Source organism: Sordaria macrospora, chromosome 7, assembly GCF_033870435.1.
Source record: "Sordaria macrospora chromosome 7, complete sequence".
In the NCBI taxonomy this organism is placed as follows: Eukaryota; Fungi; Ascomycota; class Sordariomycetes; order Sordariales; family Sordariaceae; genus Sordaria; species Sordaria macrospora.
Genome location: NC_089377.1, coordinates 2,373,751 through 2,398,936, shown reverse-complemented (window position 1 = coordinate 2,398,936; position 25,186 = coordinate 2,373,751). Strand labels below are relative to the sequence as shown.

The window sequence follows — 25,186 nt, the reverse complement described above, 5'->3', positions numbered from 1 at the left end:
TCGCTTGCCATACCTCAATTGCGGAGAGCAATGTTTCGGGAAACATTGACTAAAAACAGTCACCGGCAGGCACCTAGTACCTGGCTTTGATCCAGACCAGTCATCTTTCGGGGAGTGACCGAGAAGTCAAGCGACACTGGGCAAGAGGTAAAGCTAAGTTTTCTGCAAAGGAACACCGGCCATTGAAAAGGCTGTAAAAGACCGCCCGGTGGGAACACACACTCACCGCGATACACATCATCGGTAACCGGAAATTGTTCCGAGCCGTTCGTTGTGTGGGTGAGTACAGACAGCGGTTAGGCAGACAGCTAGGCAGCCTCGGCCTCGGCAAACCAAAACGTGGACGACGGGCTGTAGGCAGGCAATGCAACGCCGACGATAATAACTATAACACACAAAAAACTCAACGACACACATCACAGCGACTAGCTAGTGATGCAAACAAAATGATATTTACCCCAAACTTGATCGAGGCTTCCAGCAAGGCTCTGGTTTCTATCTATCTATCTTTTAGAATAGTCCTACATATGTCGCAAAAAGCCACACTCTCTCTTTATAGGTGAGAAGAACCGCCACGCAGTCTCTCAAGATTGCGCCTTAGGCTCTCTGATACATACCTCACCGAACAATACAGAAACCGCCGGGTTGGGTAAGGAGGACGAGGAAGGAAATGAGGCTGTATTGAATTCGGAAGGAAAGGTTTGAGTTGACTCCATTGGTCCTTCTCCCAACCTACATATATGCATGCAGCAATGCAGACCTGCAGGCTACGCCTCTTTTCCACGTTTCTCAAGTCTAGTAACCGAACGTGTGCATCCAGCTAACAACTGTTGGAAAGCAGCTCGGCGAGCCAAGACTAGGTATTTCAAGGAAAGAAACCGAGAACAGCCTGGATGGATTGCATCTAGACGCCGGAAGCGAGAGCCGACCCGAGCCAGGTGGCATGCGCAGTCTCGGAATGGAAGCGGGAAGACGGTGAACCTTGGTCATATTAATGGGAAGAAGAAGGCATCCAGACATTCCACGGGCATATCAAACATGTCAACGGTAAGGCAGGCAGGCACGAACGTCCCCTTCCCCACAATTGGACAAATGCTTGGCATGGATGTTTGGTGTTACATCAACAACACACAGCCTCACCGAGCCTGCCTGCTTCGAGCCTGCCTGATGAAACGATGAATGGCACCTACCCGTTACGCTTCCCGCTTTTCACTCATGCATATGATTTCCAAGCATACGACAGAAGCGAATTTCGAACAACAACCCCATATCCCATTGGTGCTGTCCATTAGGGGTGGATGGATGGGTCGGCACTGCGCCCTGCCCGCCTCGTCCTTTATCCTCCACGCACGCGACACAGAGCCTCCTCTTCCTTCTTCTCCTCATCCGGTGCGGTCTCGACCTGTTTGATCTTCCAACGAAACGCCACTCCTACCAATCCCTACCGTGCTCATACAACTACCCGGCTGCCCTGTCTGCCTACTACTCAACCTCAACACTAGGTATTCCGGGTAGCGGTAGTTCCCCGCGGGCCCCTTGAACTTCCTCACGCTTTTGCATCTAAGCAGTGGTATGTACTCCATGTACACGTGCGCAGGACCCGTTCTTCATGTCTCATTCTTATTTGTTTGACGTTCATTTGATGTTGTCTATGTTGGTTGGTTGCTTCCGTTCATGCTCATGTGATCCGTGGTTGGCCGTTTAGAAGTCTGCGCTTTGGTAGTTACACAAGTGTGTGTGGATCAGATGGGAGAATACGCAAGGCAGAAAGCGGGATCAGAAGTCTAGATCAGGAACATGGAGCTACGTCGATCTAGAATCTGGACTGGACTGATATGATGGTTTAATGCAGATACCACAGTACTGGAAGAAGGTGGGTAAACACTATGCTACACACTTGGTTCGAATACCAAAGACTTTTCGTCGTTTGTGTTGGGGGCTGTCTGACGTCTGTGGGGGTTGGTAGAGACGTTGAGCTGTCAAGTGTCCTAACACACAGGCAACCTGCCGGGCATGAAAGCTGAACAACCATCGCATCAAGGCTGGGTTGAGATCTAACCAATTCTGAAGACAGGACTCTGCCTGAGGCTTCGGTTTCATGACTTGACGCTCGGGAAGGTATAGTCTGCGATAACCCTGAAGCGGACGAGACTTTGAGTTGGCATAGACTCAAGCACCTCACAGAAAGAATCGAAGAGAGAGATAGAGAAGAGAAAGGAGCATATGAGACAGCTTGGCTAACTAAATGTCGTGAATTATTTTTCTTTTTTCCTAGTGGCCACTCTGACAAAAGCACGAGGACTCCAGCAATAAAGGCTTTCCAAACACTGGAAGGCATTTATGTACTACCACTTTCACCCCCTCGATTACTCGGCAAAAACTACGGTATGACAAACATCCCAAAGTTAGCCACCCCCCATTACTGCTACATGATATGGCTGAAGATGGCTTAACATCAACCGAGTGTCAAGCGGGTAAGCCAAGAAAAAGATTACATGGATCAAGTGAGTCCATTCACATGTGATACTCAAAGTGCACGCTTGTTTTTATTTCTTTACTCCCCAGAAAGGGATCCAAGAGAGGCCATATCTTGGACTGGAACGAATGTCTTCGATACCCGTAAGGAATCTACGATTAACGACAGGTCCGTCCATGAAAGCCGGCTCTCTTGCAATATTCACAGGTGAGTAACCTATCTGAGCCAAACCCTGAATGAAACGCCCTGATGCCTACATATGATTTGAACTACAACCTACATTATTGAGAGATCACTTGGTAAGTGTCAGCTCCCCACCATGACCCGGTCAATTATGATCCAGTACGAAGGATGCCAAACACTGGTCGTATGTCGGAATAGGTTTTTATCGGTACAGGAGGAGAAGGGCTAACCAGCGAGCCATCTAGCTTTGTATGATAGGCATCTAGACTAGAGCACAAGAGTGAAGTCCAGCGTCATGCCGATAATGTCTTACGTGGGCGTTAAGCGCACAGAACCTTCTATATCAAGGGGATCTGGTAAAGATATTTCCAACTGCATCTATTGAACAAGACAATTGAGTTAGCTGCATCTTAACATCCGCTGACTGACATGACTAGACAGGTGGTCGGCCATCTGGCCGAACGGCTGAGCGGCCGGCTGAAGGCCGTCGGAGTAGGCTCCGGTAGTGGCGCTTTCATTAGCCCATTAGGTAGACCATCACCCAGCGGGTTAGCATCCAATCAACTCACTTGGTTAAGCGAACTTTTATACTTAGGCATTTGATAAGACCAACATATAGAGCGTTGTCATGATCTTTTGGTTTGGCGGGAGTCAGGACTTGCTGATAGCCGCGCGCAGGTTGAACTAGAACCGCGGTGGCGTACATTTTCGCTTATAGAGTGGCCTCTTGTTGGAGAAGTTGCACGATACTCCTTGTTCGGAGCCGCGGTGATTGCTTCAAACCTCTTTTTAAACGTCGAGTGTTCCAAGCGAGAGGATTTTGAGGCTTAAAATGGTGAGTTCCAGCCTGAGACCTTTTGCCAACGGGTAGACTGATATGGGATCAGGCTGGCGGCTACAGAGAAGATGACATTTTCAGCCCCATTTGTCGCCGGTGTTGTGGTGTTTGATGCCTCACGTTGCTGATGAGTTTTGTGAGTATATAGATGTGGATGGGACGTTGTTGCCTTGTTGTTGTCGATCTTTCTCTTCAGCAGTCATCTCTTTTGTTATCTCTTTTGTTATCCCTTGTCACTCTTTCATTACAGTCAACAGGGCTGGTGCCCATTCATTTTTGTCTTAATCATTCACTTTTATTGCTTTCGATCATGAGACCAAACCAAACCGTTGTGACGTCTGGCAACCAAAATGCCCACCGACCATCACTATCTACGGATGATATACTCGAAGCGTCTTCTGAGACGCCCGAGCACCCTTGGCACCCTGGGTTCTTTAGACATATCCGACACCTTAGTCTCTGGCATCTGCTCTTGAGATACCTTGGTTTTCTTGCTTTGCTCCTGAGTGTGATAGGCTGTGAGTTAACCCGACCCAAATTTGGAACCAGGCATGGTGCTTTCCAAGCGCAATTACTAATTCCCATTGAAAGGCACTGGGCTCGCCATTTTCATTCTCATGTTGAGTGACGGCGTAGTAGTCGATGAATGGCCCTCTCGCTTGCAGCCTAGCGAAATTCTGGCTTATACGTCAACAATGGCAACCTTTCTCATGACACTTGCGCTCGCCGATGGCGCGTCCAAGTTTTTCTGGAGACAGGCGATCCGAGGTGACGTGCCCCTAGCTGATCTTCATTATCATTGGAAAGCGGCCACTGGCGCCTTGAGTGCCTTAACCACCTTGAAGCAGCGGAGAGCCATTCGCGTTAGCGTGGGTATGTTCTAACCTTCCATGTGGATTTTCCATTTTCCCGGTTGAGTTCCATTAACAAAATGATTGATCATCCAGTGACCCTCCTCATGGCCGCAACCAACTTGCTCCGAGGTCCTATGATGCAGAGAGCATTGAGTGTTCGGACCGTTGACTTAACGCCCAAAGGTGATTTGGAGCTCGGAGTTCTGCCAACCACTCGAGTATGGGATCTTGAGCCACCTGAGGGTTATGATTGGAAACGCCCCTTGTGGGATGTGGTACGCGAGTACCGAGCCAAGACTCCCATGAGGATTCCTGGGGCCGAATCCTGCAACAATTGCACGGTAGATGTAGAGGTAAGTGGGGAGCAAACCATACCCGAACTGGTTTCCTTGGAGACTCTACTATGCTTGTTGCTGACCATAATTTTCGTTTGAACAGCTTATGGGATTCGATTACTCTACTTCGACTTCGAAGAAGTTTTCGTACAATCTTTCGGAGCGTCCTATGAAAAATGCCACTCGACGTGATGAGGACATCTTCAAAATTGAGAGCTTTGCAAATGCTGATTACGTCACGATCTCCGTGACACGGAAGATGGACGAGGATTGCGAGACCCATCTTATCACGACGGAACATTACCTATACCCCGCGTCAGTAAAACATAAATTGCTATTGGACGGAGGGAACGCAACTTTCGTGTCAAAGAGCTGGAGCGACGACTACGTTGCTGAGAGGCGGTATGTGTTTATCTTATCTTCTATCGTCGTGTTTGAACTAACATCTCGAAGGAAGCTTGGGTTTTCATCAGCCAATACCATGAACAACAGACTCAACTACTTCCGGATAATGGTTGATAAACTTTTCGCCGCCCGAACAACCTTGACCGTAGCATGGGGGGACGTCCAGCTCGACACAACACTTGAACAGGGAACGTACTTTGACCCGATCTTTACGGAGCATGAAAACCCAAAAGATCCCAAAACCAAAGTCCAGTATCGGGTTCACAGTGATGGACTTCTCTCCGACTTATATCAACAGGGACGCAGCGTTAAGTGTGGCCAAGCATTTCAGGATCCAATGGATGACATCCTAAACACATACCGCGAACTTACCTTGCGCCTGGCCATCTGGGATGCAAGAAATAGGAGCGACGCTGCAATTTCTGCGGGTGACAAGACAGGAAAGTCAAATTTTTTCCAGGCCGTGAAGTACACGCGGCCCGAGCAGATTCAGGCCGAGTACACTGCGAACAGAACCAACTTGGCCGTGGCAGTCTTCGTCAGTCTTCTTGGGCCACTGGCCACTCTTGTACTCTTCTGGGGCTTCTGGGAGCTTGGACGAGACTTCTCGATGAGCCCACTTGAGCTCGCCAACGCCTTCCTAGCCGGATCAGCGCCACGAAAAGCGACAGCCGAGACGGACAGCGACACAAACAGACCAGTGACAATAACTGAGAGCGAAGTGACGCCCAATCGCAACCAACTCGCCACTATTCTCGCCGGATGCAGTAGCAATGCTTCTGCTGATGACATCGTCAGCCACATTCTAAAGATCTGGAAGAACTCGCAGGAACCTGCTGTGCAGTATGGAGTTTTGGCCAGCAACAACCGGCTAGGATTCGCTGTTGTGAGATCGGAAGGCGTTGACCGGCTGCCAAAAAGTGAAACATGGAGCGTCGACTGACTGTGAGGTTTGGCCTCGTGTTGTTGTCGGGAGATGGGGAAGGAGATGGGGAAGGAGATGGGAGGAGGAGATGGGAGGAGGAGATGGGAGGAGGTAGAGGTTGGAGCAGCAGGAAGTGAGGGAAGAGAGTGCAACTCAACCCCTTTTGCGACCGCCGATAATCCGACCAAAAAGCACAATTGCAAACCCTTTTGAGTTTGCAAAAGAAGGAGAAAACTCGACGAGCACTCCTACAACATTTTCAATCAGTGTTGTAGTGCGAAAAAAAGACCAAAAAAGGCAAAAGGCTCAGTCGCGCAGATCTGAGTTGAACTCGAGACCAGCTGCGACCTACGAAAGCTGCACCACAGGATACCATACACCCGGCAATGCTTTTATCAACGGGACTTAGAGCCACTACGCCATATAGACACAGACTTTAGGCGCCCGTTGTGGTAGAAGGGTCAGTTAAGCGACCTTATAAGGTGCTCTATAAGGTGGTAGGTGCCTGGTGCCTGGCGCATAGGGCTTGGGGCTTGGGGAGGATGGGATGAAATGTAGACGGGTCGGTGGCCGAGATGAGGAATGTTGGTTCCGTCCTCCATGGGGTTCATAATGTAAGATAGTAGTAGCAGAAAATGAAGAAGATTGAAGGAAAAGAAGGACGACGAGAAAAACGAGAGAGAACCCCAGCCCCGCATTCGAAATCCAAGCCAAATCCCTTTGGTCAGCATCATACACGTGACAGACAGCCTAAGTAGTTGCTCCTGCCGTGAATATGACAAACATATGTTGGGTCGTTCTTGCCTGGACTAGATTGAGAACAACATGGTCCGCAAGTCCTTTCAGAAAAAACTAGCCTCTTTGTTGCCGGAGACCATGATCATGTCAACAATCATGACAGGATAAACAAACTCCTCGTCGACTTAAATGACCCTCTGAAAGACCCAGATCAAATCCGCGACGTCCTGTCGCTTGCTATATTCAACAACGCGGACTTCTCGTACCCTCAAGGAACTCTTCCCATTTCCACAAACTCCTCAGACACTCTGAAGCTGGCCCAAACATGGCTAAATGACTGCCCCCAAAACCACCCAGAAGTCACCAACCGGGAAGATTGGGAGCGCGAGGCCGTCACCATGGGTGATGTCTGCGGAAACTCGGCCTGGAATATCGCTGTGTTGGGGATGGATGGAGTAGAAGGATATTTTCTTTGAGAAATCCGCTGGAGATAATTGCTTGGCGAATTCAGGCAGAAAATTAGGGCGCAGGACACAGTGTCTACGTCCTCCCCCAGCTCCTCCGTACAGATTACTCCCTTTCCACTTTGCGCCGGCCGCCGCTCCTCCGGCGAGGATGCATGTCTGAAACCACAAGTTCTCAACTTTATAGCAGCTCAATTACCCGTCTCTCCAAACCCTCAAAGAACTTCATCTCTAGCGGCAGGAATCCATCTTCCTTGTGGAAGCTCTTCGCCGAAAAGGTGCCCGCCTTAACATATTTTCCCTTCTCCTTCGTGCTAGGGTGTTCAAGAAGACCAAACGGCTTTTCCAAGAACAAGCGGTATCTCCCACGTCCTAGATGCGAAGTGTCCTCGACAGGGGTTGCTGTTCCCAGCAACACAAGCATCAGTTTCCCTAGGTCCTTGTCTGCCTCATTGGGAATCCAGTCCAAGTTAAAGTTAATTAGCGGGCTTTCACCTTCATTCCCTAACTAACACATCCCGTGGTAGAATCCGTTAAACTCGCTCGGGAGATGATAGCCATCTGAAAAGGGATAGAAAATCGCCTCGAGCAAGAGGCTGGCAGACTTAATGGCTCTGAAGGGGTCCAGGCCCTTCTGTACCGTGTCTGCGTGGACTGGGGAGGTGCACATGTCCTTGTAAAATAGGTGATCGGTGTCAAACATCAAAAAGTCGCCGACACCCCATCCGACACGGCCACAGCCAGCCCAGCTCCAAGAGGGCACGACGAAGGCTGCCTGATTTTCAACAGACTGGAGATGTTCTGGTAACGAGTAGGCTTCAGGGCGTTACTTCGTCCACATTAACGCGTATGGAAAGTCCCGCTTCCATATCCCAGCCAGGTAATGTGACTGGGTCGTCTTGCTTGCCCGTTTGGCCAGGCCAGAAAGAGCAGGCAAGATGTCGCTGGCGTAGGATATTTTACGCCTGGAGTACTCAGGAATGACAGTCCTGTTCCAGAACTCTGAGTCCTCCTTCTTGTTCCCGGCCTCTTCGTCCGCATTTCCTGCAGCTCCATTCAACCCCAACTCAACCATCTTATCAGGATGCCCTTTCAGACCACTCCAGTCACATACATATTTGCTCTTGCACTGGAACCCAACACCGGATGCGCCAAAGTGTACGAACCGTGGGCTCAGTGCCAACTCTTGAAACGTCCATGCTCTGCGAATCCACTGGCTCTGCCTAATATCTACCCTTGATAGCCACTCAGGGTTCATTACATCCTTGCCAACGACAAAATTGCCATTGATGGCAATCTCACCGTGGACGTCGGGGTCAAACGCTGACCGTAATGCCATCCGAATCGACATCTTCTTTTCAACGGGTGTAAACCCTTCCAGACACGACCACGAAGTGAGCGAGCAAACGGTGAAGAAGGCATTCGAGTAAATATCTTCCATCTACGCTGATTCGCGCTCCCAATCTTCGACGTCACCCTGCAAGATACAAAGGGCGTCAATCCAGACAAAGGGAATCGAGAGAGCCTTGGCTAGCTTGATTGTATTTTTTTGTATAGGCGTTAAGTCCGAGATGGAGACACCGGGGTTGTAGAGAGATGGAACGTTGTCGGGGGTGAGCTTCTTCTGTTGTGAAGCCTCGTCGCGGTCTCCCCAGCAGTATGTGAGGGCCAGATAGCGTGTCCCAGCTTTGCTGGAGATAATTGAGGGGATATCACTGGAATCGATAATTCTGCATTCATTCGAGTTGTTTGCTATGGCAATGCGACGAGTTGGGAGGAAACTAGATGACGGTTGGGGGTGGGTGCAGGAATTTGAGCAGCAGTCGAGCTCGCGCCGAATGAAGGAGAGACAGCGCTCTGAGAAGGGATCGCGGTAGATGGAGGGGCCCATTCCATAGAAATTTGTTAGGGATTCTGCTCGCAACATCAACGATGTGTTTTTAATTGGCACGGTGTATTCATCAAGACACTCACCAGAAGCTGTTGATAGAGGGAATGAGATGCTCCCCAAGTGATACCCATTCACTGTTGATCCCACTTAGCGAGAGGATTATCCTGAGGAGTGGAAAAGAACAGCACTTACATTGACTGTTCTCATATAAATCAGCTGTCAGGAACCACATTTCTACTTCTCTTTCATCCTCATTCCCCGTATATTTGAAGTTCCATGTGTATGCTGGAGATATCCAAAGGTCAAGAGTCGTAACGTGACTGATGGTGTGGTCCTCAACTAGGCCACGGAACTCTCTCCATGTTAGAGACTTCCACAACAGACGACAGAACTCGCATCCTGAGGATCTTTTGGTTAAGAGAGCGAGATCTGGGTAACGGTCGATGATCGTGTATTCGCAGTCGAGTCGCTGGCCATGCATCGTGTACCCCAGTAATTTACAGTCTTCGTCTACATTGTCTTCTTCTTCACCATCGACGTCGTGCTCGTCCGTATCATTTTCCTCAATACCGATTGGGGCTGCAGCTACGAACGAGCCTGGGAAGCGAAGCTTCTCACTGCACTCAGAGCAAAGGTGCGAGGATGCCACTGTATGGAAGAAGATATCAGTATGGTGTATAATGTGGCAGTCTAGTACCGCAACGTGACCGAACTAACCTGGCAAGGACATCTTTTGATGCTGCTTGTGATCTGGAAAAGGCTAGGTAAACGAAGCCAATTTGTTTGCGATGTACGATTCTGCATCCTGGTTGTATGAGGTGATGGACAACTGAAAGATTGCACTTTGTGCTCAGTGTTGGGCACTGGTGCACCTGGCGCATCGCTGCCTGATGATGAGATTGAACTGCGAGCATGGCGGCATGTGTCGCACGTCGAATGAAGCAGATAAGATGAAAGGAGGAGAGGTCAGGAACAGGTGGAAGAATACAGCCAGTTTTGAGGTCCACACAGATTCTATTCCTTAGACAAGAAAAAAGATGATAAACAACAAAGAAAGCATTTTTCAACTGGCCAGCGCCGCGAAAAATACCTTCCGGTTCTTCCTCTCAGTATGATCGCTCCTTCAACAGCTGCTCGACTCGGGATACGGAAGGAACAAACCAACGCCTACCTTAACAATTACCAGTGCGGCACGCACGTGATACCCATGGTCGTCACTGCCGTTCCCTCTTCGATCCGTGTCTTTCATCCCAAAAGAAACTCACCTCAACCAGGAAATTGAGGAAGAAGATTTGGAGAACATCTCCATTGTCTCGCCCTCTAGTTTTGTTCTGTGTCAAACTACCTTCTCCTCTTCTCATGTAGTTGAAATTCTTGCCTCCCCATTCTCCAACCCAGCTTTCCATCTCTAAGTCTAAAGCCTTTATTGTCCGATCATTACTCTCCCGTCCACCACAGATTCTAATATTTCGCAACTTACTCTCCCCCCCACCCCTGATTCGTTACCAACTCATCTCATCAGTCCGCCTTCACCGGACCAACCAACTCCCATCCAACTCTCCCTTTTCTTCCCCTTCTTGCACAACCCCCAACTCCCTAACCCTCCACCCCTTCCTCGCCAAACTGTGCCTAGCAACCTCACAGTCAAACTCAATATCAGCAATCAACGCCTCCAGCCCGCTATAATCCTTTTCGTTGCGAATAAACCCGGTAACCAGCAGCCTCATCTCCACCCCGTAAAAGTCCGCCCCGAAATTCTCAAGCACATGCACCTCCGCCGAGCGCACCGTGTTCTTGTAGAAGGGGTTATATCCTATAGACATGACCATGGGGTAGATCTGCCACTGGCCTGTTTGTTGGTCGATGAGCTTTTCTTCCTGTGCGGATTCCCCTCCTCCTCCTCGTTCTTGTTGCTGCTGCTGCTGCTGTTGTTGTTCTTGCTGTTCTTCTGGGGTGGGAATGGACTCCATAACCGGCTCAGAAGTGGAAGGTTTCTGGTACAAAACCGAGTTGGGATGCGAAGCGGGCAGCTTGAGCGAGGCCCACCCAAAGTAGATGCCCGAGTCGATGTTCTTGATCCAGGTGTTTTCGTCGTCGACGGGCAGGTTGGCGGTCGGGATGCCGAGCTCTTTCGAGCCGCGCCCGAAGCCGGAGATGACTTCTCCCTCCATGCGGAAGGGGAAGGGGGCCTCGGGCCCGGCGGGCGGACCGATTAGAAGGGGACGGTTGTCTGGGTTTGGAAGAGACGTCATTTTTGATGCGGTTGTTTTGGCGGTGATGGTGGTGGTTGAATGGTTACGGCGGAAGAGAGGTTGTGTAATGAGATACAGGGACTGAGTTGTGTGACGGGTGAGTTGAGTGGTGGTGGTGGTGGTGGTGGTAAGATGACTCGATATATCCCAAGATAGCTGGCGGATGGTCGGTGGATTTTCGGATCGTTGTTGTCTGAAACCTCCGTCCGGCTGATGATGACAAAGTTGTGTTGGTGTGTGAATGCGGCGCAGTTCCCGAGCCACAAGCTCTCTCTTGATCAGTGAAGGTAAAGAAGGTCTCAAGTGTCTGCAAGTCCGAGGCATGTCAACAATGTATGTGGGGATTAATGGAATCCGCCAGACTGTCATCGTCGCCGGGCGCTGACACTTGGTGGGGTAGTGGGGCAGATGCCGTGCAACTCCGTAAATATCCCGGGGTAGCGGCACCGTAGCGATGTCGGTCGGCGTTAAGTGATAAGCGAAGGCCCGCTTTGGTCGGGTGGGGGGAGTTAAGGTTAATCAGCGCACAGGACGACGCTTTTGTAAAGAATATTGAATGCGGTTTGATTGACCATTTTGTACGATTATATAACCGCGCGCAGCAAGTTGACCAAATACCTCGGTAATCGTCTCGTCTATCATGCATTTTGGAACCAGCCCGCCCTCTATTGCACATAACGTCTTGTCTAACTGAAATATCAAAAGAAGCCAGGTCACATTTCGCCTTCCTCCGGTAAATGCCATCTTGCTGAGACTTACCAAAGTGGTAACATAGATCATACGAAACACATGTTGTGACAAGACCGCCAACTAATATCGGCGCAATAAATGTGATTAAGCTTTGGGGAAAATACTCATGCCCCACAGAAAGCGTCCAAATTCGCCTTCCCACAACCATCTCGAAGACAACCTCAAACTTTGTAAAAGCAGAAAGCAACGTAGAAGCTCGCCGCCTCCATCTCCTCTGGGCTTACCAACAACTTCCCGCTCATCCTATCCCTAACTCCCATTCTCTCACTCAGGGCACCTAGTTCTCGGTCGTCCTTCTCCGTCTCCCACACGTCCTGGAAAGTCTTGTGGTACTGCAACTCCAAATTGTAATCCTCCGCCAGCGCACGGAAAGCCTCCCAAGGAACCACATATTCAGGAACCTCCTCGACGGCCTCATGAAGGAAGAAGTTGTACTTCCATCCAAACGGAGGGCGGAAGATGCCGTCGGCGGGCGTAGGGCCGTTGAACCGCACACGGTAGATGTCGTTACCCCATTCTGCGATGGTTGGGTCGGAGGGCGGTTTAGCTTCAGATGTAGGTTCAAGTTCGCCTTCCTCCAGCTCCCCTTCTTCCTTTTCTTCTTCTTCAGGCCTAGGTGCCTCTTCCGAGCCCTCGCCATCCTGTGGGGTAGGCTTCCTCTCTGCTTGGTCTGACGAGGACTTCTCGGTAGAGTCACCATTTTGTTCCTTGGGCGTGCTACCATCAGTTTCAACGCTGGGTTGGGCCTGGTCCTCCTTAGCCTTCTGCTGCTCGGCCAATCGCTTGTTGAACTCCTCTACCCTTGCGCTGATGACGTCCGAGTTGGGGATACATCCTATGAACCGACCACCCTTCTTCAGCGCGCCGGCCACGTTCTTCAGCATCTGGCGCGCCTTGGCCTCCGTCTCGAAGGCGTAGTGCATGCAGAACATCATGCTGACCACGTCGAAGCCCCGATGGCTGGGGCCACCAATTTGGGATGACGCAAATCCGACCTGTCGGATAATGTCAATGTCCTCAATCGACTCGCCGTAGCAGTCCTTAACATGGAACCGAGCCTCAAAGAGCGGCGGCTGTCTCCTATTATAGCCACCCCGTCCGCCTCTGCCGCCGTGACCGCCACGAGCTGCCATACTGCGGTACCGATCACGCGCCTGGTCAATGGAAACATCTGCTGGGTCCAGCCCAACGTAAAGCTCCACGGGCTGTGGCGCCTGCTGCCACTTGCCCAAATCACCGCCCTTGCCGCATCCAATGTCTAGCACTAGTAGCTGATTGTTCGAACTGATTCCCCGCTCACGGGCGCCGGGCGAATGGTCCTCGTCAGGGGAAAACTTCTGGATGATACAGCTCTTCACCCAGTTGTTGAAAGAGCGTAGACCTTTGATACGACTGTCTGTCTTGCGCCAGTCGCGGCCACGCTCTGGCACAGCATTGTAATGGGCGCGCACGACATCATTAACAGTGTTGCGGCGCTCGGCTTCGGCGACCGCTTCTGCCTCCCGCTGAGCCTGGCGCTCGCGCTCCATCTGGCGTTGACGAATCTGTTCGCGCTCGGCATCCGTGATGCGGGCGCGTTGGCCGGGCCGCTTCTGCTTTCTGGGCTCGCCGCTGGTAGTGGGGGTATGGGTTCTCTTCGCCGGAGCTAATTTACGGGCGTCAAATGGTTGCGGGAGGACATCGTTCTCGTCCTCATCATCGTCATGCCTTGTAGACTTATATCGACGATCATCTTTGCGGTCGTTACGGTCATCGCGGTCGTCTCTGCGGTCGTCTCTGCGGTCGTAATTGCGGTCGTCTCTGCGGTTGTCTCTGCGGTCATCGTCGTAGGGGGACTCTGAGCGTTGCCTCTTGCGAGTCGACCTGTAGCTGCTGTAGCCATCGTAACCGGACATTTTGTTTTTGGAGATTATTGGTATAGTCTCGCAAGGAGACTTGATCGGCAAGAAGAATACGGCAGGGTGTCCAGGGTTCGTGTAACAGCAAGGTAGCTGATGCGACGGTGAGTGTTGTGAGTCGTGATTCTGCGGATTGACCTCGATTAATTGCAACGCCGAAACTGGGGATATTCACTCCAAGTTCCGCTGGTGATTAATGGCACTCGAAAACAGGTTGTCGAAGTTAAGAGTTGTTATTGTTGTTGTTGTTGTTGTTGTTGTCGAGGAAGAAAGCAATTGGAGAGGAAGTTGGGATGCGAGTGTTTTGAGGAAACAGGCAGGGGTCGTTGTTTGACGAACGGGAGCCGATAAAGTGCCTGCCCGGGCACTGTTCCCAGCGGCTCCACTCACAGGCCTGGCCCTCCAAGCTCGGGATCCACTTTCCAGTGCTGACGCGCGAGCTCTGGGGGCCTTGGTCACCTTCGGCCTCTCCAGTGAGGTCAGCTACTGTCAACCTTCCGAACCATTCAAGGAGCAACAAACCACAAACAACACCACCATCCAGCCTCACCTCGACCCGGCATCTTTGGCAGAATCACAGCGCCAGGCCAAACCTCAAACCGCGACCTAATTTCGAAGAACTTTCAATATCGCGATACTTTCATATCAGTCCGGCATCCACCTCCATAGCTGCTTGCCGAACTTCAGCGGGGTGCTTCTACTAGACGACGGGCACTGACAGCAACCGTCTTCCATCAACATCTTCCTCTTCCATCTTCCCCAAGCAAACCCATCACAACTACAAAATGGGCTCCGATCCTCAATACGCGAAATGGCCTCTGCTGCCCCTCGCTCAGCATGTCTTCACCCTCACAAACCCCTACGCCACCCGCCCTGCCCAACAAACGGCCGTCAAGAACCTTCAAGATGCTATTACCGAGCACAAGATGGCTCCCTTCTACCGATACCTCGCGCACCCTACCGAGGGTGTCCTTAACTCTGTTGGGGAAGGCAGCTCCAACACGGCCGCTGCTGGAAAGCTGGGTAGGAAGAGCAGCATCGCCGCCGGCATGATCGCAACCCACAACCCCACCACAAGCTTAAGCCTACCGTGGGATGAGAACCTGTACCAGCAGCTGCAGGCCGAGAACGAGAAGGAGCTCCAGGAGTTCCAAAAAGAGGAGGACGAGGCTGTTGAGAAGGCGGGAGACACAGAGATTCAGGCTGCCAAGGGGAAGAGGGCCGAGTTCTGGGCCCGAGTTGGTGATAAGGTTGGTCACCACAAGCTCATTTGATCTATCCCTACAGTCCAGGCGATATATGCTAACCAACTCTCTCCCTTGTTCAGGAAAAAGCCATCGCTGCGCACCAAGATCTGCTCGAGAAGACGGGCATCCTAGGCACCAAGATCGATCTCGTCCTCGCCACAATCCGCCTCGGCCTCTTCTTCGGCGACAAGCAGCTAGTCCAGAAGACGGTCGAGCGCGCCAAGTCGCTCGTCGAGTCCGGCGGCGACTGGGACCGTCGCAACCGCCTCAAGGCCTACGAGGGTCTGCACCTGCTCACCGTGCGCAACTACAGCGGCGCCGCCCCCCTGCTCCTCGACAGCTTGTCCACCTTCACCTCGTACGAGCTCTGCACCTACAGCAACCTGGTGGTCTACGCCGTTCTCGCCGGTTCCGTCTCGCTCAAGCGCGTCGACTTCAAGTCCAAGGTCGTGGACGCCCCCGAGATCAAGGCGATCCTCGGCGACGGCGAGGACAAGCTGCTCGCGCTGACCGGCGCAATCTCGGCCGGTCCGGGCGCCGACGCCTCAATGCAGGATGCCGACAGCGCGCCCGTGGCGGCCCGTACGGCCGTGGTCAATCTAACCACTCTCGGTAGCAGCACGGAGCAGCCCGAGGCGGAGATGGCGGTCGACTTTGACCCGCTCGCGCAGCTGGTCAGCAGCTTGTACAACGGCCGGTACAAGCTTTTCTTCCAGGCGCTGGCCCTGGTGGAGGAGCAGTTCCTCACCCAGGACCGCTACCTGCACGAGCACAAGAACTGGTTCATCCGCGAGATGCGCCTGCGCGCGTACCAGCAGCTGTTGCAGAGCTATCGCGTTGTGGGACTGGATAGCATGGCCAATGACTTTGGTGTTACGGTGGATTTCTTGGATCGGTTGGTTTCCCCCTTTCGTCCTCCCCCTATTAAGTTGTCTACGTGCTAACTATTTGCCCCCCAAAAAACAGGGATCTAGCAAAGTTCATCGCCGCCGGCCGCATCCCCTGCACCATCGACCGCGTCAACGGCAAGGGCGTCATTGAGACCAACAGGCCCGACGACAAGAACAAGCAGTACCAGGACGTAGTCCGCCAGGGTGACCAGTTGATCACCAAGCTGCAGAAGTACGGACAGGCCGTTCGGTTGAGGGGAAGTGAAAGGGCGTAAGTAATGAGCAGAAGGAAGAAATAAAGTCAGGGAGGGAGGAAAGAAAGGTTAATGATGTATGAGCGAGCTGTTGTGCTATCGTTAGCGATACGGAGGAGAGAAATTAAATCAGAATAGAAGACTAGAAAGCAAGAGAAACCATTTGCGCAAAGTCCTTGGTCCTTGCCCATTCATCATGTCTAACTTAAGCATTCTTACCCTGTCCTCAGCTAGGTCTTTTAGAAAGACACTGCGTCATCAATACGTAGGTATCATCATACGCGAGATTTTCATCGCGTGTCAATGCTTTCGTTCGTCGTGTTAACTTTTTTTTTCCCTTTGCATTTAAATCCCCATACCCTAACCTAACCATACCCCAAGGTTACATACAATACGTACAATGCCAAAGTGCTAGTTAGTAGCAGCAAAAGTAAAAACGCTGAGGTATCAAACATCCATTCCTGTACCCGACCCAAAAAAGCTGAACCCAAGAGTTTTTGTTTCCTTCCTTCTTTCCGTCTTTAAACAAGAACTCGCTCGCTTTTTGACTCCATTTTCCTCCTCCTCCTCCTCTTCTTCTATTTCTTCTTCTTTTCTCCTAAACCTTGGTGGCCTGTCCTGAGTGCTGCCGAGGGGTAGATAAATAAACCTTGAATCCTGCGGACAAAGAGCAGGGTGTTGGTGGTGATGTTCCAGGGGGAAGTGGGTATGAGTGTTATCTCCAGGGTTAAACCATGTTTTCCCCACGACCGCTTGGATACCCCCTTATGAGGGGCTGCTGCAGGAACCGCCTGATGAACGAACGGATCTTCTCCTTTCAGTTGCGGGGACCGCCATAGTCAGACCACCACCACCATCCATCATCACCCCGACGGGACGAAGCGAAAGGCATTTCATGATGTAACGTTTTGCAGTTTAAGCACAAGCACTCCTTGTCAGTGTGCAAAAAGCCTCTTAACGATACTGATCCATGAACTCCTTGTGGAACTTGACAATGTTGCCAACCCACTGGGTTCCAGGAGCAAGGAAGGTAGTGCGGAAGTGCAAGCTGCCCTCCTTCTGGCCGAACCCAGAGCCGGGGACAAGGCAGACGCCGGTAGCCTCGAGGAGCTTCATGCAGTAGAACTCGTCGGGGGTGCGGCCCTCCTTGGCGGCGGCCTCGGCGGCCTTGGGAGGCAGGTTGATGGTAGGGAAGAGGTACATGGCGCCCTGGGGGGCACCGCACTCGACGCCCTCCATCTGCTCGAAGGCCTTGTGGAGGGCGGTGGCGCGCTCCTTCATGCCCTCGTAGATGCCGCGGTACTCCTTCTGGTAGAGCTCGTACGAAGGCTCGCCGGCCTTGGGCGGGTTGACCATCAGCTCGACCAGGCATTGGCCGATGACGGGCGCGCAGAGCATGATGCTGACGAACTTGTAGATCTCGGCCTGGACCTCGGGGTCGAAGTTGACCAGCTCAAAGTACCCGCCGCGGTGGCCGCACTCGCCCACCATGCCCTTGGAGACGGAGTGGAGAGAGGCAAGCTCGACGCAGTCGTACTTGCCGTCGGGGTTCTCCTTCTGCAGTTGGCGGAGCACGCGCTTGAACGAGATGAACTCGCCGATGAAGACGTTGGTCTGGTAGACCTCGTCGGCGAGGACGACGAGACGCTCCTGGCGCGCGAACTCGAGAACGGCGCGGATATCCTCCTCGGGGAGGGAGGCACCGGTGGGGTTGCCGGGGTTGATGATGACGATGGCGCGGGTGTCGACGCCGGCCTCCTTGGCCTTCTGGTACGAGTCCTTGATGGTGTTGATGTCGGTGCCCCAGTTCTTGGACTCGTCGAGGAGGTAGGGCACGCAGGTGGCGTTCAGAATGGAGAGCGAGGCAGTGTAGAGAGGGTACTGGGGGATGGGCACAAGGATGCCGCTCTTCTCGTCGGCGCAGATGATGTGCAGGAGAGTGTTAACTCCCGAAGAAGCACCCGCAGAGAGGTAAATGTCTTGCCAGTTGGCAGGGAAGCCATCGCGCTCTATAGAGAGGGAACGGATGTTAGCAACAACACACATACACATATCTCATGAGCAGGGTTGGGTAGGGTTGCTTACTCTCGAGGAAGTCGGCAATATGCTGGCGGATAGCTGGGGCGCCGTTGCTGGCGCTGTAAGCTCCTACGGAGCCGACATGCTTGAGGAACCACTTGGCGCGCTCAATGACATCAGTCTTGTAGCCGAGGTGGTTGATGAGGACATCCTCCTTCTCGAGAAGCAAAGGGTTCTCGAGGATACTGAGGACCTGACGGAAGAAGGTGATGGGCTTCTGGTCGAGCTGCTGGGGGTTGCCGATGTTGGCCGAGATGACCTGGTCGAAGGGGAGGTTGGAGGTTCCGCGGAGCAGACTGGCACGGAACTCCTCGGATTTGACGGCAAGCTCACCGCGCACAGCGTACTGGGCCGCTCTGACGTGCGGGTTGATGTTGTCAATGGTGAGACGGCGGGTATTGGAGGACGACATTTTGCGAATCTGGGTGAAGGACTGGAAGCGAGTTTGCTGAGGGAAAGAGTGAATAACCGGCGGGGTATTATTAGACTTGGACAGCGGGGCAACGCGTCCCGAGGAAGAGTCAAGGCCGGAAGCTAGAGAGTGGGCACACGTTAGAAACTTTAGTTCGGAACCCACACTCTACGTTCAAGAGGTATGTACAGTAGCTCGTCTCTCGTTATCCCGAAAATGTGCAAAAATTGCTTGTTTGATATCGGTCAAGAAATAGAAGGGGGTTGTGAGAGCAAACAATTGTGCATGTACGTGGACCAGCGAGATGAGATGACGATTTCAAAGAGACTGTGTTTGGGTTTATAAGACGATTCATCCGCTTTGGTGAACCTACTTCAAGGAAAGAAGGCCGGCTCAACTCGGAAGAACATGGGAAGCTCAGGAGGGGTAAAACAAGGGACCAACCACACGAGCGAAACCAGTCATAAATGGTTGGCCTGTGTAGCTCTTGCTTGCGTGTGTGTGTGTATAAGAGACGGGCGGTTGAAGGAAGAATCAGCGCATGTCTCGCCTGTCGTGTCGTCCGATAACTCCCACGCAATATCCCGGTCCCACGGGTTTTGAGGTTGCCCAAGTCCAATACACCAACTCTTTTGGGAATTGGAGACGGCTGGTACAAATTGCTCCAGGTCGTTCGCCCTGAGGCGGTTTTACCGCGCGGGGTAGTAGCTCCAGGTACGTATCCTGTCATGCGGCGGGAGGCAACCGCAACATTGATAGACTGCAGTGCTCCCAACGCAGGCATCGACATGAAGCAAAAAAGGGACCAATGCATGCACTGCATGCCACGAGGCTCTTGGGAGCTGAGGTTTTTGGCTGCAACTCTTCCATGCGTTGTGTGTGTGTTCGTGCGGAAATGAGTGAGGTTGACTCTTGAGCTTGGCCGAAATCGGGGATGGTGATTGCCATAGTGGAGAGAAAGGGGAGGCAGAAATGTGGAGGTGACATTTTGGAGATGGGGTCTCAGGATGCAACTTGAATCATGAACTCGACGCAACATCGAAACATGGGGATGGGAAAGTGACCTGAAGGCGAAGAGACAGCTGCCACGCAGGTGCCAAGACCGTCAAAACAACCGTGAGGTGGTGAGAGAGAGTCGTGAGACTTTGAGTTACAAAAACGCGGGGAAAGAAGGCCAAGAAAGTTGGGGAAGATCGGGGCGAGGAGGGGAAGCGGCGGGAAGGTGAAAAACGACGCAAAGCGCATTCCGAGTCGGACGATGTGGTTAATCCTTACCTCCGCATGTCGCCGGACCCCACGCCGGCTGTTGGACAGGGGTTGAACGGGCATAATTCCTCACGGCCGCGCTGGGCACCCGGTGACGGGCGGTCCTTAGGGCGCTTGACAGTCCGGCAGCCATATGTGCGATTTGCCGATCTTCTATTGGGTGTGTTAGTGGACGACGATGAGGGTCTCGATACTGCCAGGTGTGGAGGAGACGGGATTCCCGGTGATGTCAAAAGTGAGAGTGGAAGAAAGTGCTTGCCGTTGAAGGTGTGCTGAGTACAGTTTAGCTCCGATATCCGAAAGTACCGAGAAAGCTGGGATGTGGTTTAGGGCTGAGTCTGGTTTGTGTCAATTGAGACGGTGGTTTTCAGATTGCATTCGACAGACACAACAGCCGCAAGAATGATATGAAAAATTGACACACAGGACAACTCACCTTTTTTCAATTGCACTGACCTCAACTGAAACTAACGAGCTCCGAAACAGGAGGACGGAGGGGGGTGTGGTCTAGAACTCATAGGTTCTGTGTAAAAGAATCCTTCGCTCCGGTCCGGTTCTGCCTCCGTGATCCATTTCAGGCTGGGGTCGCGGAATCGAGACTTCCTTGTCTGAGAACGGGGAGTCAATCAAACACGCCTTATCTCTACCGCTATCAGCGCGACGCGGCGTTATCGTTGAGCTGATCTGTGAAAGCAAGGTACAGTAAGCTGCTGTGCTGGCTAGTCGTGAAGTACAGTCAGATCTCCAATTAACGATTATAGGGATAACAATATTCTGGGTTTAGCGATCAAATTTTAGCAGATCTGAGTTTAATGTATGATGATAATAATTTTTTTGACTTATCTGATTATCGATTAATTTCTTGCTTACGTAACATACAGATTGTTCTATCTAATATACCTATTTGATAGCTTTAGTAGCTAAGTTAGCCTGTCTGATAGGTTTTGACAGCCCTGTAAAGAAGTATTAGGAGTTGGCAAAACCTGTTAAATCAGTTCAATATTTTACCACTTCCTACCTCCACTGTAAAGTTGAGAGCTCTAGGGAGCTCAGCACTCTACTAAATTTTGCGCAGTATTTTCCTTTCTGATTAAAAGAGTTAACTCAATGCTAACCATTCATTATAACATTCATCACCCTTGTGATGGCAGCTTTGCAGTTGTGTTTCTCGACTACCATCACAACTATATAAGGCCACTTGAGCAACCGAATTGCGAGCTTCAGTTACTTGTATCCTTTTGAAACATAGCCTAGTGATATAGTGGTCCGCCAGCGCCGTGACAATCTTCAAACCATCCTTCTCAACACCATGCTCTCTACCAAGAGGCAGCGTCGTTATGCAATTAACGAGCTTCAACGTTAGAAGATTCATTCGTATGCGAAAGCGAACCCCCTCCTCAACCAACGCAACGTAGCTGATTAGGCCACACGTGAATTTGGTCGCAAAGTGAGCTAGTCTACTGTGTGCGATTCTCTTAAACTCAAATTTGCCTATGTCGACATGTGACGAACGGCAGTCTGATCTGCCTAAATGAGATAGCTGAAGGTAAGAACTATCAGTGCGGTTCGGTGAAGCCAAAAGGTTCACAACAAGTATGTGCGTGATACTGGTCTCAATGAACAATTGTGGTAACTGTGATCTGTTGACTACTGTCGAACTATCTGACAATCTGAGTTCTCCAGTCGTCCCTTTATACCTGCTCGCCCTCTGCGAGATATCTGTTTCCTGATGCTCTTCTGAGCCCATAAGTCTATCTGATGGTGGTGGCTCACTGATGGTGGTGGCTCACTGATGGTGGTGGCTCACTGATGGTGGTGGCTCACTGATGGTGTTGGCTCACCTTGTGAGCTGGCTCGCCGTGTGAGCCCTCATGGGGTGTGAGCCCTTTTGGTTCTGCGCCCTACTGGCTCCTATGGTTGCACCGTTCTGTGGCTGTTGTATCCCAGTGGCTTGGTTGGCCTGTGTAACTCGCTTAAGTTCGTAACACGACAACAAGACCTTCGTACGCGGGGCTGTTGGAGTTACCAAAGTCCATACTACTGACTACCCCATCTTAGAGAAAGCTTTCTTTAAATGAGTTATGCGTATGGAGGGTAATAAGTTGCCCGTTACTGGAGTGATGATCCAGACTGCTGCCAAATCGTTATGGGAAAGAATGCCTAACTTCCGCCTCCTTAAGGCACTAAACTTTTCAGTCGGCTAGCTGGCTAGGTTCAAGCGGCGTCATCACATCAAGAAATTTCGACAGTCTAGCGAGTTCGGGTCAGCTGATATCAAGAGTTCCCTAGAACAAATCCAGCAAGTCAAAACTTTGATTTCCTTATTCAATATAGACAACACCTATAACGCCGACGAGACAGCGTTATATTAGCTAGCTATCTCCGACACCACACTCGCTACCTACGCCCAAAAGGGAAGAAAGAAGCAGAATGGCCATATCACCATATTCTTTTGTTCGAATGCCAACGGCACACACAAGTTGGATTTGTGGATTCTAGGCAAGACCAAAGTGCTCACATGCTTTTGGCAACGATGCTATCTATATTAGGAACCTTTCCGTTGTTTGGCGTAATAATAAGACCGCCCATATGACCGCCACTATCTTTATCGAATATTTGTACTGGTTTGATCGTCAGATGGCAGGTCGTCGAGTGTTGTTGTTAGTCGATGGTTTCTCAGCTCACGTCTTGGCGGTAAAACAACTTAAAGAACAACACGGTGACTAATACCTTCGTAACACGACCGTCAAATTCCTACCAGCTAACACCACCTCCATCTACCAGCCAATGGATCAGGGCATTATCAACAGTCTGAAGTTGTAGTACCGGAAAATCTGGCTACAGCATATGGTGAATCTTACACTGGATGGAAGAGATGCTGTCAAAGAGACTACGGTCTTGAATGCGGTACACTGGATTATTGATGTTTGGAGGAATAAGCTCACAGTTGAGACGATGGACAATTGTTGGAAGAAGTCACAGCTTTTAGGACCTGTGTATGGTCCTGAACGTCGCCCTCGTGACTGGGATGAAGCCATTCACATGCAACGCCTTGCAGATGAGCTTGTCAGAGCTGGGAGAATTAAAAAGGTGATGGATATCCACAACTTTGTCAACCCCCCAGAAGAGGAAATGCTTGATACAGCCGAAGACTTGCTCACACAAATCGCTGAGGCTTTCACAGAGGTGGACCAACAAGATGCAGAGGAGGAAGCTGAGCAGCGCGAATCACAGCCAATTACAATATTAGAAGCGCTTCAAGCTTGCCAAGCCCCACTCATCCCACAACGGACCCACTTACGCACCCGACCCGGCCGGCAAAAATCCCCAATCGCTAATCGCAAAGAAGTGAGAGCGGACGACCCGACGTCGCGTGCTCCGTGAATCCGCGAATCCGCCCGTCGCCCTCCGCCCGCCGTAGTTCGCGAACCTCCATCTCCGTCCGGAGTCGAGCCTCCCCCCGCCGTTCATTACAGTCCACTCGCCCGCCGCCGTTGCATCACAACAACAGCGCAACAAAACTCGTTCAAGATGGCGAAGAAGGGTAATTAACACACTTCCTTGTCCCACATGTTCTCCTACCTCTTGTTGTGCAATTACTTTGTTTTTTTGCCTTTCTTCAAAGCGAACTGGTTGCAACGGACAAAAGGCAGAAAAGGCAGAAAAGGCAATGACTGCCGACTGAGACTGAGACTGACAAGATGTAAAACAATTAAACAGTCAAGTCCCGCATCATCAATGTGCGCCTGATCTCCATGGCCATGACGGGTTACTTCTACACCTTCACCCGGCCCCGTACCTCGCTGCCCATGAGCATGCTGAAATACGACCCGATTGGTATGCGCATACTCTCCTCGTCCCTGCTACCTCTTCACTTGTGAACTCGAACATGATCGGCCCGGAGCAACACGACACGACACGACATGGCACAATGCGGACATTATATGAGAAATTGGGTTGGTTCTCTTGCGGCAGGAAGGATAATTCTGGGCGATGGGCTCTTCGGCTTGCGTGACACGGCACGAAAAACATCCGGGATACGCTTCTTGAGACAGTTGAGGCTTTGGATTTGGTGGATAGCCAGGTTGGGATCGGAACAACCAGAAGTTACCTTTCGGGAGTCTAGCAACGACATTACACCGACCGACCGACCGATCGACCGACTGAACCGAAGAAAACGACTAGGCGACCGCGCGCGGGAATGGAGAAAGGAAACAGAAGAAATACGTTGGGGCACGACAAACTTGAAGGGAAAGAAGCAGCTACTAACACATCCTTTTCCCCCTTTATAGTTCGCCGTAAGGTTCTCTTCCTCGAGCAGAAACGCAAGGGCAGGTAATCGCTACGCCCCCTGCCGCCTAACGACCGTCGAACGAACGAACGAGAGCGAAAGCGCGGAGCCTGCGATACGGTACGGAAACCGAAAATCGGATCGAACGAAGGGGAGGCGGCAAAGCAAGGCATAAATGGCTACAGCACCCCCTCCCTCCACCGGTTACTAGATGACACCCATATTACGATATCGACGGGAACGTGTTTCGAACAGATCACCAGCAGACATTGGCCAATGCTGGGGAGGGGGCTGGACCGAAACTGGACTGGAAATAGGGACAAGAGAGGAGCAAGAATAACATGGGATCCTCCTCGTTCTTCCAGTCTACGGTCGTGTAATATTATGTACTACCGATCCACCACTGTATAACATCACCCTATGAGCTACGAACTGGTCCCATGGAGGGCATGTTACTTCTGGAGCTCCAGCGATGGACCAGCTTGCTTAGAGAAGGAATCAAAAATCAGCACAATCCCCCGGCCGTCCGTTCATGTTGGGCATGACCCCGGTTTTCAGCCAAGTGGCTTTCCATTCTAATGATTCTTTTACCCGACCAGACAATCTGTTTCGAACCTTCCACACTCTTGTCATCATATCTGGGTTTTCTGTCTTTACATCTCTCATATCTCACCCTCAATGCCACAAGATCTGTCCCTCAAAAATATCTCCGACAAATACACCACACATACACCACAC

The 25,186-nt window shown here is 51.4% G+C and overlaps 6 protein-coding genes across 6 annotated transcripts; 3 read left to right on the top strand and 3 right to left on the bottom strand.

Annotated features, from left to right (window-relative positions):
• Positions 1–3,645: 3,645 nt before the first annotated feature.
• SMAC4_06139 (uncharacterized protein) lies at positions 3,646–6,034 on the top strand (the record flags this gene model as incomplete). The annotated part of the gene is made up of 4 exons (XM_024655802.2): positions 3,646–4,015; positions 4,089–4,370; positions 4,445–4,704; positions 4,790–6,034. The coding sequence occupies 4 exons, from the start codon at positions 3,646–3,648 to the stop codon at positions 6,032–6,034; spliced, it is 2,157 nt and encodes a 718-aa protein (XP_024511631.2).
• Positions 6,035–10,638: 4,604 nt separating this feature from the next.
• Positions 10,639–11,361, bottom strand: SMAC4_06141 (uncharacterized protein; the record flags this gene model as incomplete). The annotated part of the gene is made up of 1 exon (XM_003344808.1): positions 10,639–11,361. One exon carries the CDS (start codon positions 11,359–11,361, stop codon positions 10,639–10,641), a length of 723 nt encoding a protein of 240 aa, XP_003344856.1.
• Positions 11,362–12,272: 911 nt separating this feature from the next.
• SMAC4_06142 (uncharacterized protein) lies at positions 12,273–14,270 on the bottom strand (the record flags this gene model as incomplete). The annotated part of the gene is made up of 1 exon (XM_003344809.2): positions 12,273–14,270. Exon 1 carries the CDS (start codon positions 14,004–14,006, stop codon positions 12,273–12,275), a length of 1,734 nt encoding a protein of 577 aa, XP_003344857.1. The 5' UTR covers positions 14,007–14,270.
• A 227-nt stretch (positions 14,271–14,497) lies between these two features.
• Positions 14,498–16,569, top strand: SMAC4_06143 (uncharacterized protein). Its single transcript, XM_003344810.2, has 3 exons — positions 14,498–15,259; positions 15,337–16,151; positions 16,223–16,569. The coding sequence occupies exons 1-3, from the start codon at positions 14,795–14,797 to the stop codon at positions 16,419–16,421; spliced, it is 1,479 nt and encodes a 492-aa protein (XP_003344858.1). The 5' UTR covers positions 14,498–14,794; the 3' UTR covers positions 16,422–16,569.
• Positions 16,570–16,716: 147 nt separating this feature from the next.
• SMAC4_06144 (uncharacterized protein) lies at positions 16,717–19,189 on the bottom strand. The gene is made up of 3 exons (XM_024655803.2): positions 19,081–19,189; positions 18,486–19,013; positions 16,717–18,409 (listed from the first exon to the last, which is right to left on the bottom strand). Exons 2-3 carry the CDS (start codon positions 18,889–18,891, stop codon positions 17,355–17,357), a joined length of 1,461 nt encoding a protein of 486 aa, XP_024511632.2. The 5' UTR covers positions 18,892–19,013; positions 19,081–19,189; the 3' UTR covers positions 16,717–17,354.
• Positions 19,190–23,501: 4,312 nt separating this feature from the next.
• On the top strand, positions 23,502–25,162 carry SMAC4_14106 (mitochondrial 54S ribosomal protein bL33m). The gene is made up of 3 exons (XM_024655804.2): positions 23,502–23,701; positions 23,878–23,994; positions 24,450–25,162. The coding sequence occupies exons 1-3, from the start codon at positions 23,689–23,691 to the stop codon at positions 24,494–24,496; spliced, it is 177 nt and encodes a 58-aa protein (XP_024511633.1). The 5' UTR covers positions 23,502–23,688; the 3' UTR covers positions 24,497–25,162.
• Positions 25,163–25,186: the final 24 nt, after the last annotated feature.

What these genes read in the sequence shown, in the direction of transcription:
- SMAC4_06143 (XM_003344810.2), top strand. Translation starts at nt 14,795, where the DNA reads ATGGGCTCCGATCCTCAATACGCGAAATGGCCTCTGCTGCCCCTCGCT. An exon ending in GGGCCCGAGTTGGTGATAAG is followed by an intron (nt 15,260 to 15,336) that starts GTTGGTCACCAC and finishes TCCCTTGTTCAG; the next exon opens with GAAAAAGCCATCGCTGCGCA. An exon ending in ACGGTGGATTTCTTGGATCG is followed by an intron (nt 16,152 to 16,222) that starts GTTGGTTTCCCC and finishes CCCAAAAAACAG; the next exon opens with GGATCTAGCAAAGTTCATCG.
- SMAC4_06144 (XM_024655803.2), bottom strand. Translation starts at nt 18,891, where the DNA reads ATGTCGTCCTCCAATACCCGCCGTCTCACCATTGACAACATCAACCCG. An exon ending in TATTGCCGACTTCCTCGAGA is followed by an intron (nt 18,410 to 18,485) that starts GTAAGCAACCCT and finishes CCCTCTCTATAG; the next exon opens with AGCGCGATGGCTTCCCTGCC.
- SMAC4_14106 (XM_024655804.2), top strand. An exon ending in GCTGAAATACGACCCGATTG is followed by an intron (nt 23,995 to 24,449) that starts GTATGCGCATAC and finishes CCCCCTTTATAG; the next exon opens with TTCGCCGTAAGGTTCTCTTC.